This window comes from Syngnathus scovelli, chromosome 2 (genome assembly GCF_024217435.2).
Source record: "Syngnathus scovelli strain Florida chromosome 2, RoL_Ssco_1.2, whole genome shotgun sequence".
NCBI lineage: Eukaryota > Metazoa > Chordata > Actinopteri > Syngnathiformes > Syngnathidae > Syngnathus > Syngnathus scovelli.
The window spans coordinates 14,232,666-14,252,102 of record NC_090848.1 but is presented as its reverse complement, the minus strand read 5'-3'; the positions used below and the strand labels follow the sequence as shown (position 1 = coordinate 14,252,102).

The following is a 19,437-nucleotide window of genomic DNA, read 5'->3' as shown; positions in this document are numbered from 1 at the left end:
AGTTGGTGTTAAATTGAGTTTAGTCCATGTGGGCCAAACACAAGTAGTCGAGTAGTGCCCAGAAAAATGATGAGAAGCAGTTGAAGAGGTTGTGATATCAAAGCGACATTATTTTCAGTGCAGGTTCCAGAACGGCCTGGTACTTTTATCTCTACCTGTCTATCACCGATTTCACGAGTGGACGAGTCTCAGCCGCTGGTTTTGCTGCGATTCAAAAACAAGATTGTAATTGCACGATGTGGCGATGTCGCAAATTCTAGCCCATCAAATGCGTAAAATGTTTCACACGGATGAAAAATGATTTCATGAGTCTTTTCACAACAGTTGTGCAGATTTACAGTTCCTGTTCAACATGGATGGTATAAATGGCTGTTTAAAGAGTATTTGCACTTTTCCTGGCAGGCATTAGCAAAAGTTTAAATGGTATTGCGTAACATTATTACATACTTTATGGTCATTGTAGCATTGATTGCCTCATTCACTGCCAGCCCAGTTAAAATAGACCTTTGACGTCCATGGTAGTGAATGAGTTAAATAACTCACCTAATCGTTTGTCCAAAATTTACAGAGACAATACTATATGTGGATGATGGCATTGGAATATTCTTTGTCATCATGTTCGTTCGTTTTCCAAACTGTTGTTTTTTTTTACCCTAGAAGTTTGTGTTCAATTGAATTAATGTCCGTGTGAAACATACTATGGACATTAAATAGCGCCCGTGTTGCGGTCTAGCTATTGTTCTTGGGTGTGCTCAAATATGTGAGAAATTGAGTCATTTGGAGGTGGGGGAGAACTTTGTGTTAAGCCGCTTTCCAGGGAGAAGTTGAATCCGTCTACCTCAGAGGAATTAATGCCAGCCGTCTTCTAAGACCTCACAACTCTTTGCTTAAAATACCAATGAAAAATGCAATAGTGTCAGGACACTGGGAGATTTCAAATTCTTTGGAGCTGAAAGAGTGCGGCATACAAAGAGGATAAAGAACGGAGTATAACGCATTGCATTCAGGCCGGCATGCACGGTAAAAATACTGAGATTAGAACTAATGACAAACAAAAGAATAACAGAGGAGCGTTTCCATTTGTGTGCAGACGCAACTTCATTTGCTATCATGTCGCATGATTGCAGGGCATGTGTTGTATTGTGTTGATTGAAGTTGCATAGTATAAAATGTATCTTTCAAATCATCTAATGCCTGAACTCGGTCCCAATCAGCACTCAAACCAAACAAACAAAATAACATGGAGCGAAAATCAAATGCATTGAGTTTGCACGAAGCACAGAATCCATGATGGCTGCTGGTGGGTCTCCACAGTGGGACATCTTTGAGTTTTGGCATCTCCGGCTGTTTTTGTTTGTACTCTGTTTTTTTGTTGGATTTTATTCATTTTAAAACTGCCCACTGTTGCTGTACTATCGGCTAAAAAATGTTTGTCCCCCTCTACGTTTTTTTTTTTTTCCACGTTTATTGCTCAGGATTTGACTTGCATCAGTGTGAAGGCTTTTGAAATGGAAATAAGAGCTGATTCTACAAGAGGGTCATAAAGGGGGAGGCCGACCAGCGACTGCTGATGAGGAGCAACTTTTTGGGAATGAACACGCATGTTGGCAGCCGCTGCGAGCATCCCATGCTCACCTTCCTGCGGGAATGGAATGAGTTGGGTTTTTAATTATCAAACTATGATTTCTAAATGAGTTTTTTGTGTGTGTCAAAACTAATAATAACTGAAGACAGTGATGAGCCTGGGGAGATTCCAACATGCTGGTGAAGAGACAGACTGTTCTCTCTTCAAAGCTCTCAGAGATTACTAACCTTCACTCTGCAGTATAAAATGCGAATAAAAACACTGGCGAGACAATTAAATGACACGGTGGCATCGAGGTCTTTATAATTATTGTTGACGGCATGAGCAGAACTAATCGTTTTTCAAACCAAATATATAATAGTCTGCAAGGGATTGACCTTCTTTTTAACATAAATTCCAAATATATAGTCTATAAAATAGCATATGAGAGTGGAAGATGTCAGACAGGGCTAATACTGCATTAGGGGCAGGCAGAGCAGTGCCCCACCAAATCCAACTGATAGTGGTGGAGTTCTTCCTTTGCAATACAGTTAGCTGGTTGGCCAACGCTTTGTTCGGATTTAAAAAAAAAAATTGAATAAAATTCTCATAGTAAAAAGGAAAATGGAATAATCCGTTCCAGCATCTAAAAACACTTCAACTAATTTTCACATTTTTTAATCAGAGATGCAAGAAAATATTTGTAAATAATAATGTTTATGAATTAAAAGTTAGGTCTGCAACAGATGGAATTTGATCTGAAACATTACAGCTATGAATGGTAACATCCATTCATTTTATCCATTCCTCTATTTTCACATATCCACCAAAAGTGAGTGAATGATTGTCTACATGTGCTCTGGTCCACTGCAGGTTTTAGTTCCCAGGGTCACATGTTCATATGTTGCGACACTAAACCTCAGAGCAGTTTTTAAAAAAATCTAGTCAATCAAAGTGTTTTAATAATAACAATTATCAACAAAATCATGCAAAAAGGTTCATTTAAAGCTTGATGTATGTTTTCTGTTATGTAAGGTCGCAACAACTTTATTTTGTGCATAGATGATTGAAATTCCACTTGGGGAACAATTTCTCCAAATCTGGAATGGCCCACTGTGTGTACGACTGGAGTTTATTTTTTCTTCTTCTGACAGAATACGATAGTGGCACACAACAGCCGTGATTTGTAATGAAGAACTGAATGATCAAAAGAGTGCATGCAGGAAGCCAGAAGATGCTCTCATCAGGCATCATTGTTGGCGCTTTGTCATTCATGCCGAGTCGGCTCAACGTTTCTCTCATGTTGCCTTCTTGTCAACACGACTCAGCGACTTCCCTCACCTCGTACTCGCAATCACGCTGAGGGACCGAAACCACCATCACTCATTTGACCTCTTTGGGGTTTGCTGCTGTTTAGATGCTTAGTGAGCGTTCCAGAATAAAATCACTGTTTTAGTTAAGACTGTTACGGAATGAGTTGAGAGAAGGTCACAAATATGTGGAAAATCTTGGATCAATACCAAAGTGTAGGACAACATTCTTCATGTGGGGTTTTAAATTTTGCCATTAAAATCTCTGCAGTTTTTCAATTTTGAAATAAAAAAAAAACATTTACTGGTTCTCTTTTAACAGATAGAAAGACGTCTTAATATAACACGTAGCCGCAGGGTCACTCAGCTATTTTTCACTTTCAAATTTATTCAACGGGCTGGATTTAACCACCAAACTGGATGTTTGACACCCTGCTTATAGAGCACTGTGATTTGTTTTTCCAATTTAAACGTCATTGCTATGGACAGGAAATGTTTTTGCTATGATTGTTTTTTTACCCTGGAGTGAGGCGACATTCAAAACATGTGGACATTAACAAACAAAGTTTCAAAAGCCAACATTCATGAAAAGGAGCTATCAATCTTTTGGCTAGGAGTAATTTTCTCAAGATGAAAAGTTGTTATCTACCCTTTTCCTCCCTCTCAAAGAGCCACTTGGGTCTGAACATTCTGTAATATATTTTTCTACAGCTAAGACTTTTCATCATTTTTTTTTTTCACATTCAAATGTGTTGTTGAATTTCTTAGTGCCATCTCAAGATGTTGATCCCCCATTCCTGCTCACTCACATAATTAGTTGTGGAAAAAGTTTGTTTTCCTGTGCAGTGGACCGATGGCTATTGAAATGCATAAGGGTGCATGGGACGTTTTGCACTCAAATAAAAAAATAAAATAATGTGTTAAAAATCCCAAGTTACAAGTCACCAAGACTCCAACCACCTCACAATGATTGCCTCACCCCATCTGCAGTTGAGTAAACAAACCAGCCTCTAATTTTCGGACATATGCTGATACTGTATGCTGTCATTTGAATATCTTTTTATAATAGTATTATTTCAAGAGCTTACAATCTGCCTGCCTCTGTCACAAGGTTTAAAACACTTCTTTGTGTGCTAATCATGTGTCACGCGCTGGCTGTGACCTCACACAGCCATCTAATGAGTGAAAGTTCAAGTGGCGTTCAGCAAGCCGATCACGTGGAGGAACTGCTGCTGGCCGCAAGGCAACACAATGGCTGCTTTGACACTATCCAAAGGCACAATCCAAATTGTTGACAAGTGACGTCAACTTTACCCTAATATTAATTTAACTTCAATCAGTACAAATTAGATTTTAATTAGAAAAAAAATAGCCATACAAAAACCACACAGTCTCTAGAAACGCTGACGGCTATTTAGCCCAACAGTTGTCTGACCCGTAACAAAAGCCAGACAACAGAAACTCCCTTCAACAAAAAAAAAAAGGAAACAAACATCAATAACTGACACTAGAAGAAGAACAGAAGATTTGTTCTGAGAATATGAAACGGAAAGCAATGCCTGTGAAAAAAGATTTCAAGATTTTATCCTAATTTGAAACCTTAAATCGAGTTTGAAACCCTACTTTGAGTCGATTTGAGTCAATATGTAGGCCTTATTAAAAAAGTAGTGTATTAATAAGACAAGTGAATCAAAATAAATAAACGACATTTGTAAAATAATCGAATAACAGACACCAAGAGATAAAAAAAAATACCTGGCCTGACCCAGATGTTGGTTCATTTTTGTGTGCATGCCAAACTCTACTTCTTGTTTCTTTTCTAGCTAAGCGATTCCTCTTACATTCACCTCCACCTTAATGCCGTCATTTTCAATCAAAGTCATTTATGCGCTTGTTTTTCATAGGAGCTGCCGTGACAGAAAGCAGACCACCCATATCCTTCATCACAGACCAGACTGGCAGTTCAATGACGTCCATCAACTTGCCATAATGCAGCTTGCTCACAGGATCGTGCAAAGGTAAAAATTGAGGGCAGGGTTGGTGGGAGGTCTGCTGAAAGCCAACATGTCACTCGTGGTTAGCGTCATGACAAGGGCAAGGAGGAGCCGAGCAGGAGATGATTGGTCCCCTTTTCCCAAAATGCTTTACCCCTAAAAGACAGGAGTGGTATTTTTTAGGAGGATTGCGCCAGTGATGTATATCATGACATGTTAGCAATCACCACCACAGCCAGAAAAATCAGCCTGAACTCTAACAACTTTGTGTGGCAACATGCAAAAAGAACCACGGTATGACCCTCAAATTGCGCTCCAAACATGGCTGCACATCTTTACATCTTGGACAGTGGTGGTTCTCACAAGGATTCACCCAAAATAATCTGAACTGGGTGGTTGAGAAATGATCATTCTTTTTCTATTCTATCATTTAAATGTGAGATGTAAATTACACAGCTGACATTGTTCGCATCTGTGCAAAATTGAACAATTTGAAATCCTCCACAATGTGTTTCAACACAGTTCAAGTTGTCAGGGCAATGTGAACTTCTTTTGAGAAGAGAAAAAAAAACAAGGTCCCCAACAGGCCTGGTTGTGCCTAGCGACAGTTGCTAGGAAAGAGCTGCTGGTTGGGTCAGGGGCGTCTTTTGTGACACCCCCCCGCCCCGCCACCCCCTCAACAGAAATTTGTTTTGTTCCCTTAAGTGGCTGTGGGAGTGAAAGGAATAACATTTTCTCTTCCTTCACGGGCGTTGCACCTTTGACGGAAAGCAGGGTCACACACATCAACATCATCATCATCACGAGCCACCGTGTTTTTCCTTATTAGATAGACTCCATGCCGCTCTGACTAATGCTTAGTTACAGTTCACTTCAGGGGTTATTTATGTGACCCAGTGGATGTAATCAAGGAGAACGCTGGAACGTGAAAAGTATAAAGCTCTGGAAAAATGGAGGCAAAAAGAATGCTAGACTTTTACGACTTTTTTCAAAATGGCCAATATTTGTGTCTAGGAGTTATGTTGTCAGTAGTTGATAGTAGTAGCTCCTCCTCGAAGTGGCATCTGTGTTATTTTTTTTCGTCATGACTGGGATCTCTCTTGACTCCCTTAATGATAGGTTAAGATGATGCCCACTTCAGAAAATGGAAGTGAAAGAAATTAGATGAGTAAAATGATTACAAACTGAAAGTAAATGTTCTGTGCGGAGGTATCTTTGATTTTCTTACAATCTTTTCAAGGAATCGCTCCATCAAAGAGTACAACACAAAAGATATTTGCAAAAAGAAAAGAATGATTTTTTTCACTCAGGGTGTGATTTGATAAAAACCTTGCCAAAGAAGCACGAGTTCAAATGATAAAATCCAAGCCCCAAAGAGTCTTTCTTATCTGTCACAGTTAAATCCAAAACGTGTGGGGATAAGCTTTCAATGAAAGCTTTCCTTTTATAAGTTGTGCCATTAGGAATGTCAATTTATCTAGCTATTCACTACATGTTTTAAAGTGCTCATAAAATGTAATGTAGGTTGTGAATGGAAGTCAGGAAAAAAACCCAAGTCAATCCACTGGCATTCATTTGGAGATTTTCTCTTTGCAAACGTTTATTAAACTCACAAGAAAGCTTGTTATCACAACAGTGTACCAATGCGTTCCCAAGCAGAACCATTTGTAGCTATAATATGTTGCTCATGAAAAACAAAAAAAAAAAACAAAAAAAAACATGCAGGCATGGGGAGAACATCCAAACTCCACACAGCATGTGCCAAGATTTTGATGTAAAACTGAAAAATAACCTGTTAGGAATGAATTGAACCTTGCACAGCAGTCAGTACAACTCCAAGGTCATTCATCACAATTAAAATAACAAGGAGAAGTTTACAAGAGTTTAGTAAACAGATCAGGTAACATCCTAGCTGCTTCTGTTTCTTCTTCTAACACTTTATGTTCTTGTAATTTGTACTTTCTCTGAGTAAGCTGCTTTTCACAGGTCAGTCTTGGTATTGCAACAGACATCCTTTTCGGGGAGGAGATTTATGATTATTAGTGAAGATCTTGTTATGTGTTCAGTAGGGGTCAAACTGACTGGATGGCTAATCGATGAGCTGGCTTTATGACTCCTGAATAATGGTCATAGATTTGATTTGATTAATCGGCAATCACGTGTTTTGGCATGAATAAAACAGATGACTCGGTGAAGCAAACTAGCAGTGGTGCCTCAGGCGTGTAGAAATTTTTCCCTAAAATGAGATTGGTAGAAGATTCACTTGCAAAAATGCAAGTGTATACTGTAATGAAATGTAATAAAAGCCCACCTAAAAAGGCTTTTGTTAATGCTAGCTAATAAACAACATTACAATGACCCTTGGCATATTTATCAATCGCCCTACACTAACAGTGAAAAGACAGACAAGCACGGCTTATACGATGAAACCAAGACAAGCAGCGGTTGCCCCATAACTTTTTTATTGTATGTTGTAATATGATGTGAATGAGTGAACTGTTGGAGGCACACAAAAGTTGTCAACACAAGTTGACAACAGAGAAAATTAGGGATGGAGAAGTACAGATACCAGATATCTACATCGGTACCGTTAGCAGTCTTGTGGCCATTTTATGATCAGATTCTATAAATTAGAAGAATCAAAAATCGCCCTTAATTTTATTAAGAGGACTACAACTCCAAGTTTGACCTTTTCTTCTTTCGGCTCGTGGCTGTGCTGTAAAATCGTAAATAATTACATTTTAAATCAACCCCAAATAATCGCGTATTAAATTAATAGGTCATTCATTATAGGACACTTTGGCTATAATCACAGTTAGTTTGAGTTAGTTTTGAAAATATGTAGTATCAGTTTTGTAAATGAGAAGGTTTTTTCAATTTTAGTTTTAGTTATTTCATTTGTTTTTATTTACTAAAATAACCTTAATATGCATCCATTTTAGCCACTTTAGCTTAACATGTGCATGAATTGGCCTCAATACATCAAAATGTTGCTTTCATTGCCTATGATGAGTTCAGAACATTATGTTCAATTTTCTAAAAGGAATTAACATGTGCACTGTGTAACATACAATGGAACCTCTGAGGATTTGAAACTCTTTGATATAAATAGTCTGTTCTATGGTCAAACTGTGAACCATCATAAAACCTTTACAGATACCGTAATTTCCGGACTATAAGTCGCGCTTTTTTTCATAGTTTGGGTGGGGGGGCGACTTATACTCAGGAGCGACTTATATATGTTTTATTTCACAAATTTTTACTTGAGCATTAAGACATCACTTACTTACAAGTATAGTTGACCACTTCCCATGTTATTTTTAGTATAGTTGATCACTTCACATGCTTTTATATCTTTATCTTGAACATATTCAAAACATAAAAAATAGAGAAAACATCAAATAAAGCAATTAACACTTTAAAGCACCATATCCAAGTCCACTGTCTGCTGTATGTACACTTGCTCTATTTTTGCTCCTCTTATATTTATTATTATTATTTATTATTTGGCCTGTTCTCAGCTCTTTGTTTGTGTTTGTCACGTTAGCATACCTATCGTTTAGCCTGTTGTTGCTATTTAATGAATTGGAGTGACACCGATGGTTTTATAAACATGTTATTCATGTCATAGTTGTCCTTAATCACTCTATATGTTACGTCAGGCCCGTTCTCAGCTCTTTGTTTGTATTTGTCACGTTAGCATACCTATCGTTTAGCCTGTTGTTGCTATTGTTTAGCCTGTTGTTGCTCGTTCATGACTGTTTTTGGTGTGGGATTTTGTCGAATAAATTGCCCCCCAAAATGCGACTTATACTCCGGAGCGACTTATATATGTTTTTTTCACTTTTTGGGGCATTTTATGGCTGGTGCGACTTATACTCCGGAGCGACTTATAGTCCGGAAAATACGGTAATGTTTTAGGTAACGTTTTAACATTCTCAAAACCGTCTTCCACAAAATGATGGGACATAAAAAACAGTCATGTGTAATATATATAATAAAGGCATTGATTTGCTTTACAGTCCCACCTCACACTTGTCATATCAATTTTCTTTAAACATTCTTCATCATCATATAATACAAAATAAAAGTTTAAAAGCAAATAATGCTGTCTCCACTTTGAGAACTAGCAATGGTGTATGCTGACCAAGTCTTTCCAATTTCAATATCCTTTCACTGAACATCCTGTATACAGGGTAACGCTTCTGTTTACGATTGTCCCGAATGCACCGTACGACATTCCAAGATTACAATGTGTGCAATTGGAAGATGTCGTTGCGCCCCATCTTGAATGTTAATGACCATATCGTAATGACAAAGCAAAGTCCAGAGCTTTTAACGACTCCATTCACTTTTGCGGTCTTATCATTGAACCTTAGTTGCCCAATTCAAAAAGCCATTATGATTTCTTTGCATTGCTTCTTGGATGTTACCTCCATACTTCCTATCGGCGTACATGTGTTTTTCCACTTTCGTCATATGTAAAAATGTGGTTTACGTCAATGCCTTGGAAATGGAAATTTTGTCTGACTCTGGAGTCATATCTTCTTCCCATAATCTGGTTCACTATCAATGTACAACCTCATGTTCGGCTTTAGAGGTTCCAATGTATGTGACTTGATGAAAATGTCTTGTCAATTGAGACAGCACCTTCTTTTAACATGCAGCATCAGATAACAGAGGACACTATGGACATTCATTTTAATATATCACATATACAGCATATAGAAAAATAAAAAGCTGTTTTCGTTGTTGTCATATAACGGACATTTTTTTTAATTGAGGGTATGTTTGGGGGATTAGCTACGTTTAAAGCAGATGACATATCAAATGGGTTTTAGCGACAAACTAAAAAGCTCAGTTAGCAAAAAGGCAGACACACCTGAGCAACAGTTGTCATGACAACAAAGCGCTTGCAGGGTGTGGAAGGCTTCTCTCTGGGAGCATCTTGATTGACAGGATCACGCTAAACAAAGCATCTTCGAAACCCAGTTTTGTGATGCTGCTTTGGCAGTCATGTTTTTATTTATGCAGCGACGACACATCACGAAAGAGAAGTTGGTCACTTTACAAACCGTTGTGGTTTTCTTATTATTCACAGAGGAAAGACGAGAAAGCCGGAAAATGTCGAGTACTGCCATCCGCCGACCAGGTTGCCCTTCTCCAATTTCAGGTAGACTTTGTCCTCCTTTTCTAGATAGAGCAGAACTCCATTCGTGGCGGCCTCGCGAGTTACGTCCTTGTCTCCCGCAAACGCTGAAATGACGGGCCTCCCATTTAACATTAGGTTCACCTAGAAAGTCAGACAATTAAACAACTGTCAAATCATATCCACATTTTTAGGCTTTGTTCAAGAAAGAGAAAGGCAGCAGCCACCATTGACAATGACAATTGTTTAATCCCATAATCTGATACAATTGTCAAATCAGAAAAAGAATGGTGTTAATTTTTATAGTTAGACACTCGAGTGTCCTCAAGAACAAAGAAATTGTTAAATGCCTGGGACCCAATCAAGGCTTTGTTCATTGTAATACAATAGGACCAGATATGGAAGTAAGTCTGCGAGAGCCTTTGGATTAGTATATTTAAATAGGAAAGGAAAGAGGAAGAGGAGCAAATCATTCTCAAAAATGAAAAACAAAGTGAGGTATGAGCATAATTTTAGTCAGGAGGCTACTTTCTGGTTTGCAGAGGAAACCTAACTTTCATATTCGGCCTGGAGTGAACTGTACCAATCATGTCAGAATAACTTCAATATCCAACAGTAAAAATACTAAATCAATCTGCACCTTCATCGTGATCCATACTATCGTTTTTCCGTCTTGTTTCCTGGCCAGTACAAATTTTATAAGGCATGCTTCAAAGACCAGGCATGAGGTGATAAAACACTGCAGGTCCAAGTGCCTCATTGTGATTCAATGCCTTACATCTGATGTTTTCTACTATTTCCATGTACATTTCAAGTGGCACATATCCGACACGGCGATACTTACACTGATGGAACACAAAACAGAGAGACACACTGACTGACAGACAGACTGAGAACTTTGACCTGTGAGGAGTTGTTGGTTAGCCCCACCAGACTTGCTCAGCCATACACTTTCAGAAATAAGCACATACTCAAATTGACTCGGTTATTTAATTCTCCTTTTGAGAGGAAGGGGACACTCCAGAGAACCAACCATTTATATACTGTGCTAACATTAAAAATGCATTTTCCATAATGTCCCCTGTGAAGGTTAATATACAATTTTGTTGGCTTGAGCTGACTCTTCTCACCGTTGATTTAATAAAGGGTAACCTCGGTCGGCAATGAGTATTTAATGACGGGCGTGCCTCTCATGTAAGATATTCATATTTCATTTTGGTGTATTCAGATGAGGTGAAGTTTGTATCATATTAGATCGTCCTTTTGGGCCACTTGAGGGCAAAAAAAATCAGAATTGGGTTAACGGCGTTCTTTCAAAGGCATACCTGTATGGTCTGGCTCTGGTACACTTTAATGACATGGAAGTTGAAACTGTAGACTCCTTTTCTTGGGGACAAAAACACAGACTCAAATGTGAAGAAGTTTCCAATATTTACCAGAACCTACAAGAGAAGATAGACAACAGAAGTTCACAATCGATCTTTGTTTTGGAAATGACGGGACAGTTCTGATGACTTCGTTAGGACTTGAGGTGGCTGCCATAAAAAACATTTGGTGATTTAAAAAAAAAAAAAAAAATTCATCTATATAATCTGTACATTTATCTACAAGGGGCAGTAAAGTGGTGCAAAGTGAATGGAATGAGGTCACCCAGGCTTTATTTTATTATTGCATCAGTAACTTGAGCTATTGTTGGAATTGTTGTGACAACTCCAAGTCAGATGTTATTAACAAACAAACAAGAATTACCTTAAACCAACATTTCGTTTTATGACTAAATATGCATATTAGTAATAATATTTTTTATTACACGCCTCTCAGCACACCTGACAATTTGGTGACAAAAGGTGGCTTGGATTTTAACCAGATTAAAAAAAAGGTCTAAATTGTGGCACAAGTGATGTGATGCAATTTGTCACACACAGACGCATAATCAGGGTTCACGGCAGCCAACTTTTAAACGTACTAAGCTCTCGCCAATTTCTTGTACCGATGCCAGCAAGTCCGTTATGCTTCCGCCAGGCAAACGGCGTGCCTCTCTTGTACTGAATTTAAACAGAATGACAGGAATTGTTTTGATTGGCTGAGAATCAATTTGCCTGCGTTTACTCACACACCCATTTCTAACTGCTCCCATCTACAAAAGTACCACAACAAAGAAAACTCCACCCACGCGCACAGTTAGACTGCATTTACGCTCAACTTGCGCCGGGCATGAAAATAGTGGTCCATGTGTTTTTCCTTGTCCTTGCCATCATTTCACTGAAAGAGGGGGCTCTCTCAACAAGTGCTTTTAAGATTGATGGGGAGGAGGATCCTCACAGAAGCTCACTTTCAATGCATCTAAGTCACAATACATGCCGTCATCATTAAAAATAAAATTGTTTTAACCTTTAATCATTAATAGCGGAAACTTATTTTCACATTTGTATGACAATTAGGAATTTGTTAAAACATTGCCTATAATAAAGAGAGATTATTTCAATTTCCACTATTCACACTGGGGAAATTCGTTTTCCTGCACTGAATAAAAAATATGAGTTTTTTTAAGTGATCGCTGGTTTTCTGACTACTGAGTTAGTCCAGCAGGGATCTCCTGCAGGTCACCGACAACCCTATTGAGCGAAGGCACTGTAGAAAATCGATGGATGGATGGATGGATGGATGGATGGATGGATGGATGGATGGATGGATGGATGGATGGATGGATGGATGGATGGATGGATGGATGGATGGATGGATGGATGGATGGATGGATGGATGGATGGATGGATGGATGGATGGATGGATGGATGGATGGGTGGATGGAGCACTTATTCATAGGTACATTACAGTTACATTTAAATTATTTTTTATCATGATAAATATTTAAAGAATCCCTGCCCAAAGTACATAAATGATACTTTTGTATTTTGGGGGGTTGAGTTTGGGGTTGATGGTTGATCTGCAGGTGATGAGATGGACAGGATGGACCCCTCCCCCACTGAATACATGACAGCTGTACGCATCCAAAAGCAAACGCACAGACACTCTCATAAACATGGCAACTGTTGTATTGACACGTAACACGCAAATGTTTTGGACCTGGTCGAAGTAGATGATCCTGGTCTTGTTGCTCATCTCGGAGGGTTCATGGTTGTTGCTCCGCACCGCCGAGAAAGCCACCTTGGAGTTGGCGGCGCGCACCGAGATGCCGAGTGGCGAGTTGGACGCCCGCCAGTCGGCAGCCGGGTTGGAGTCACACACCACTAGACACTTGCCCTCCAGCACGATGGGCTCCGTGTCGTTCTGGGCTTGCAACGTCGCAGCCAGAACCCACAGCACGCTCCAGCCCAACAACCGCATGTCCGCGAGCTACCCCGCGAGTTGTCCACTAGCGGCTCCGCACATGCGCCGCGTACACTAGAGACACCCTCATCGCGCACGGCATCCTTGTTGAGTCCCAATTCCCAGCTCGAAAAACGTCTGAGCGTGTCATTCAAATAAAGCAAGCAAATGAGTAAAGTTGGTGCGTATGCGTGCGCAAATCAAAACTCTGCGATTCCTTGATGCAAGTCAAAGGATGATGCGCCTCCAGTAGCCTGTGTCCGTCCGCTCCACGCACAGATCTGACGATATTTGCTCAGTGGTGCTGCGTGATTGCGCGCCCAAACGCAACCAACCAAGCTCTCTGCGCGCACGCGCACCCGAACCTCAATTAACAATTGTCAGATACCGTCTTGCACGATGCACGCACCATCTCACCTGCAAGTTGCGACAAGAACTTGACTTAGGGCAGTTAGCAGTGTCTCCAATTAATGTTTGCTCATCAATTGGTTCCATTGGTTTTGTTAATCACAATTTAAACAAAATGGGTGGGATACTATTTTCATCGAGCTGCTGGGTTTATCTAAAGGAGACTCAACTGCAGTTATACTTTAAGTATTATTTATTTATTTATTTATTTATTTATTTATTTATTTATTTATTTATTTATTTATTTATTTATTTATTCATTTGCGCTACTTACCTGTCAGTTGAGTAGAAGCACTTGTGGCTAAAGCCACACTGTGGCAGGGTTTTTGCAATTTGCAATCAGTTTCTTTGCACACGATTTGACAATCGTGCTTTTTTTCTTTATAAATCAATAAATAGTTGGTGAACTTGCTGCTTCAAGGCATTGTCTTCCAATATGAACAAAAGTTTTTATTTTTTATTTTTTTATTGTTGCACCGAGTTGTGTCCAGTTCAGTCTCGGTCAGCTATTTTGTTCTTTCTGCAACATACAAAGCAAGAATGCTTGGATTACTTTTTTGTATTTTTTTCATTCTCTCAGCTAGGCTATTGGCACCTTGGAGCAGACATCACCACATAGTAGATGAATGGCTGGGACAGTATATCGGGGAACACAATCAGACAAAGTCAAACGCATAGGAATGAAATCACTCAAAAAAAAGTTTATCTCAGAAACACATTATTTATTCATTCAATAGTACTGCAAATACAGTCCATTTAAACACAGCCAACAACCGTCCCACTTTCCTGAAGTGCAAAATGGCCATACCCAAAACACATGAAGTGGTGGTTTATGCAAGAATTTAAGTAAACTATTTCCTTCTTTTAAACCAAGTCAGACAGTAGTCTCAACACTAGTTGTATTGTTTTCAGTCATGTGGACATTAATAGAACATTTAGCAAAATTACACAAAAAAAATACAAAACTGCAGAGGGTGGTGCAAGAATTCCTTTTCCCCATTTGAGTATCTATGGCATTACCCCAAAATTATAATGGCACTGCCCAGCTGCTCATCGTCACGCATGAACCAGGAAGATGTCTGCGAACTAACAAACAGATGGACAAACAAGCACAAATAGGAATTTTTTTTTCTCTGCGCCAAGACATGCATTCGTATCCCTTCATACACTTGTATTGCAGTTAATTAAAATATTGTTTGTATGTTTAATTAAGGTTTTACAGTGTGGAATTGAAAACACACGGTTTCTATTTCCCTTATTTGACAGAATGAGTTTTCACCATCTGATTGCTTGATTTAAAAATGCTGGAAAAGAGGAACGGAAACCAAATGGTTGATATTCTTGTCATGTATAGAGAATGAATTCTAATTTCCGTCGCCATCTATATAACCTCAGCGCGGGCCCTCTTGAAGTCGTGGATGAATTGACAGATGAAGCCAAAGAGCTCCTGAGAGTCCTGGTCAGCCGCCTCTCCAAACTTCACCTTGTAGCAAGAGAAAACACACATGTGGTTACTTGCTTGGGAGGACACACGCACACCCAATTTCAACCAGCACAATTAATTTACAATTAGCGAGCGCCGTTTAGCCTGATTAGTGCAGTGATTCCTGGGTGGCATGCGTTTGTTCTTAACACCGGTCGAATTAATGACCTCATAAAGTGCCGCTGCATGCCACCTGCTCCGCTGGTGTATTTTAACACTGACTTGAACATGGATTGCTTACTTAATACTCATCTGGACGCTTCGGGGTCATCAACACCGAATTCCAAACTTTCCAAAGGTCGATTGGGGTTAAGTGGCCTAATTAAAGTGCTGCATGCTGGTGGGAGTGCCTCTGAGGTTTTTCCTTTTTCAACATTTGAACAAAAGGGAAACACCATTTATTGTCTTATATCACAAATTGATGATTAATCTTTATCTATGCACGTTTGACAGAACACAAAAATTTCTCTGTATTTATTTGTGAATGAAGCACATGTCTGCATTAGTGGTTATGGGACTAATAGTGTTTGCGTGAATGTCTCTCTGTAACTACTACATTGCGGTAAGTTAACGTCTGCATATTTCTAGGGAATACAACAGCCAGCTTACAGCATGTCATGTCTCCCTGCACTTCCTTTCCATTTCCTTGCCTCAAACGTCTTTACAAGCAACCGTAATGTTTTATACATAAAACAGCTCAACTATTCAAGGTCATCATTAAGTATTCTGTGCCCTCGTGACCAGGCTTAATATTATTAAGTCATATGAGTCTTTTTGCAGATCCTCTGCTAGTTTGCACCAGTCAGCTGCAATTATCTGTCTCCATGGTGTTGCAAGTAGCTTTGTGTTACATCACATTACTCCGCACTACATCACATTACTCCGCACTACATCACATCACTCCACACTACATTACACTCGATACAACACCAGATTGAAAGACATGAGAAAAAATAAATACATTTCCAGGTCTTCTCAGCCCTTATGTCAGAATGAATCATTGAAATGATGCACTGCCACAATTTGATGGTGCAAGCAAAAGCTTGTTCATTTATCCTCTGTTGAGCATACCTACTTTTGACTGGGCTCATTTGGGCAAATTCATGAGTATGTCACTGAAACTAGTGTCAGGGGCAATTTATTTATTTATTTTTTAACTTTCCATGTTCAGGTCCTCAGTAATGACCTGGATACCAAATTTTGACTTCTGATACTAGATTTCAGTAACATTCTAAGACAGTCCACAATAAAATGTAAAACCAATAAACACTCAATAACAAACAACAGAGTTCGACAATAATTATTCTTCAGAAAAAGTCATATTTTTCATCGCACTTCTTGCCCTGGAGTCTAACTTTCTCTCTAAATACTGTCACGTGGATTTTTGACGGGACGAGACAAAACATCAGAGGGTGAATGTTTGCTGCGCTCACTCCAGTCTCTCGTCGTCGCTCACTCGGGTGCAAGCTGTGGCGAAACAGAGCAATCTAATTTTGGCTTTGTGTAACCCAATTGTCTGCTCTCCTAGCGCTGATTCTATAGCGCTCATTCCATCATAGCCAGTGGTGAGCATGTGTGGGCTTTCAATGGAGATTGATAGAGGCCATTTGAGGGATCTTTTTAAAGGACTGGCTTTGTTTTTTGGGGGGGAAAAAAGAACCCCAAAATATTAATGTGAATTTAAGGTGCTAGCACAAAATAGCTTGTTGATAGATGGGAAAGTATTGAAATATCTTTTACGACCTCTACCAAGTAAGGTTGATCCCATACTGCTTACGCTGAGGCAGCATTTCCAAAGTTTCGAGTCAAAGAAGATATGCTTTACGGAAGAAAAATAAATCTTAGTGCACACCATTCAAAGTCACAAAATTGGATACACAGACCATGTGTGTACATTTTGCAATCTAATAGTGGAGCATTTTATTGTTCTGTCAGCACTGTAGTTGTCACCGACAGAGATAGATGAATTGAGATGTATTATTTGTAGCAAATGAAAACTGTTTGGACCATTTTTTTTTTAGATTGGAGAATTTCCCATGGCACCCTGGATTAGAACCACAACTTTTAAGGAAGTCTGGACAGTTCGAAGTTAGTCGTCGCCTATTAGAGGACTGGAGCAGGTACTTAAAATTTCTGACATTTTTATGACCATTATGAATAGACAAATACGTATTTATGAAAGACAATACAGTGCTACTTTCTTCATTAAAAACATAATCCCCCCTCAAAAAAAATGGCTGTTTTTGCGGCAGCTGGAACGAATCAATGACATTTCCTTTCATTTAAATTGGGAAGGGTGATTTGAGATACAAGTGGTTTCAGTGTGGTCATGAAACATAATAAACTCAAGTCAAAGTACCTCTGTACTGTCATGGGTTATACTCTCGAGGTTAAACGGAGACGGATGACAATTCTACTTTCTGTTTTCTTATTATAATGATAATCCCCCCACGGCCACTGGGCTCGCTCTGGGGGGGTCCACGGTGGCTCTGGAGCCTCGTGCGCCTGACACCCGGCACGAGTTCCAGGCGTTTGGCTTGTGTTTTTTTGACCTCCCTGTGCTTCCGCTGCACAAACGTTCCAATACTTGACACCACAGGACACTGGAGCAATAAAAAGAAGATTTTGATATATAAAGTCCGGGATTACCAAAATGCCAGAGTAGAGCTTTTTCATCTCCTCGCAAGACCTCATCAAGTCCAAAAGATCTGTGTTGTATTTCTCCACAGCCACCTGGGGAATAAAGACAATAGAGTGCAGCAGGTAAGTGGCTTTTCAATCAGACAGTCTGTGCTCATCACTAATTATTCTTTCAGAAAATTCCAGTCTGTTTAGTATGCTGTGTTCATACAGTAGTGGTTGCTGGATGAGCTCTGCTAATTAACCTCTGACTCACAAGGAAACAAACTACCTTTCTTTCATATAGTGATTGAGCCATCTACTGCCTACATGTGTACCTTCAAACTACTTACCTACTCAGCACCAAATTTTTGACCTACCAAACTCAAAGTCGATAAACAGTACGTACCTTTATAAGTACCAAAAGATGTACTTTGAATCTAATTACCGACCAACTTATCAGCAATCAACTGACGTATTGCCGTAATTTTCAGACTATAAGCCGCACCCGACTATAAGCCGCACCAGCTAAAATAACAGCACAATAGCGGTCCACAGCCTTTTTATGAGTGTATAAGTGTCTTAGTCATGAGAAAAATCACGGAAAAACTCCTATACAAGCCGCACCGGACTATAAGCCGCAGAATTCAAAATTTGAGAAAAAAGTCACGCCTTATAGTTTACGGTACTTATACGTTTTTAATTTTACCTTCAGGTCTTTGCTAAACTGTGCATGATGCGCCCCAACATTTCTCTTCTTGGAAGTTTTGCCGTACTCGATGACTTTTTGCAGTTCATTTTTCAGGACTGAGAGAGCACAGACACAATTTTGATGCTGCAGGCCATTGGGGCCAAACTCATAAGATGCCATCTACTCACCATCTACCTCAGCAGTTAGGCCTTTGACAGAAGCTAAGACACACAGAAAAAAAGCTGTTTCATATAACTTAATTTTCTTTCATCTTCGATCAAACATAAATACCTCCTGGGACCGCTTCAAATTCCGCCAACTCGTTAGTAAAGTTGGCCAATACCGGCTCGTGTAACATGATCTGCTCCACAAGGGCATGGAGCAAGGTGAACGTCCGCTCTCTACCGCGAAGCTGCGACAGCTGTGGATTGACAGCGCAGACAAACAATGACATGGCAGAACCTCCTTTGTTTAAAAGTACATTACATTGGTCGAAGGGTTTGTGTGTTTATTCTTAAGTGTTGCTGCATGTAAAGGCCAGACAGGAAATTGTCGACGTAAAGATTGAATTGATTCCTTCAAGGTGACTTTTTTTTTGTTTGTTTTACTTTTTCCACATCATGAGTGTAGTGTTTAATGTCATAATAGGATCAATGCAAGTTAAAGACATCTGTCTTACAATATAAATGTTCACTTTTGAATGTCCAATGCAGGTCTCAGCAAATCTTGCAAGAAGTGTCCAGTGAGTTTAAAATAATCTTCAGTGCCTTTTTCTTGCAGTCAGGCGTTCACTCAAAGAGTGTCTATCTGTCTGTCACCTTAATAGCCCAATAAGACCACACCTCAGAAGGGAACGGAAGGCCTCGGCTTCATTAGAGCAGGTCGAGGACAT

At 39.5% G+C, this 19,437-nt stretch overlaps 2 protein-coding genes across 3 annotated transcripts in view; both read right to left on the bottom strand.

The window, feature by feature from the left end:
* Positions 1-9,510: 9,510 nt before the first annotated feature.
* cbln4 (cerebellin 4 precursor) lies at positions 9,511-13,693 on the bottom strand. The gene is made up of 3 exons (XM_049755004.2): positions 13,102-13,693; positions 11,343-11,459; positions 9,511-10,161 (listed from the first exon to the last, which is right to left on the bottom strand). The coding sequence occupies exons 1-3, from the start codon at positions 13,360-13,362 to the stop codon at positions 9,964-9,966; spliced, it is 576 nt and encodes a 191-aa protein (XP_049610961.1). The 5' UTR covers positions 13,363-13,693; the 3' UTR covers positions 9,511-9,963.
* Positions 13,694-14,453: 760 nt separating this feature from the next.
* LOC125989030 (uncharacterized) overlaps positions 14,454-19,437 on the bottom strand; it is a 39,411-nt gene continuing 34,427 nt past the window's right edge. Inside the window, exons 13-17 of one of the 2 annotated variants that reach the window (XM_049754988.2) lie at positions 18,837-18,966; positions 18,734-18,766; positions 18,564-18,661; positions 17,885-17,968; positions 14,454-15,235 (exon numbers count right to left, since the gene is read on the bottom strand). In XM_049754988.2, coding sequence (XP_049610945.2) covers positions 15,134-15,235; positions 17,885-17,968; positions 18,564-18,661; positions 18,734-18,766; positions 18,837-18,966 — 447 coding nt within the window. In that variant the 3' untranslated portion in view covers positions 14,454-15,133. The remainder of the gene's footprint in view (positions 15,236-17,884; positions 17,969-18,563; positions 18,662-18,733; positions 18,767-18,836; positions 18,967-19,437) is intronic. The other variant, XM_049754991.2, reaches the window with a different exon arrangement.

Coding starts and splice junctions, on each gene's coding strand:
- cbln4 (XM_049755004.2), bottom strand. CDS start 13,362: ATGCGGTTGTTGGGCTGGAGCGTGCTGTGGGTTCTGGCTGCGACGTTG. Junction 11,460..13,101: donor GGATCATCTACTTCGACCAG/GTCCAAAACATT, acceptor CTTCTCTTGTAG/GTTCTGGTAAATATTGGAAA. Junction 10,162..11,342: donor ACCAGAGCCAGACCATACAG/GTATGCCTTTGA, acceptor CTGACTTTCTAG/GTGAACCTAATGTTAAATGG.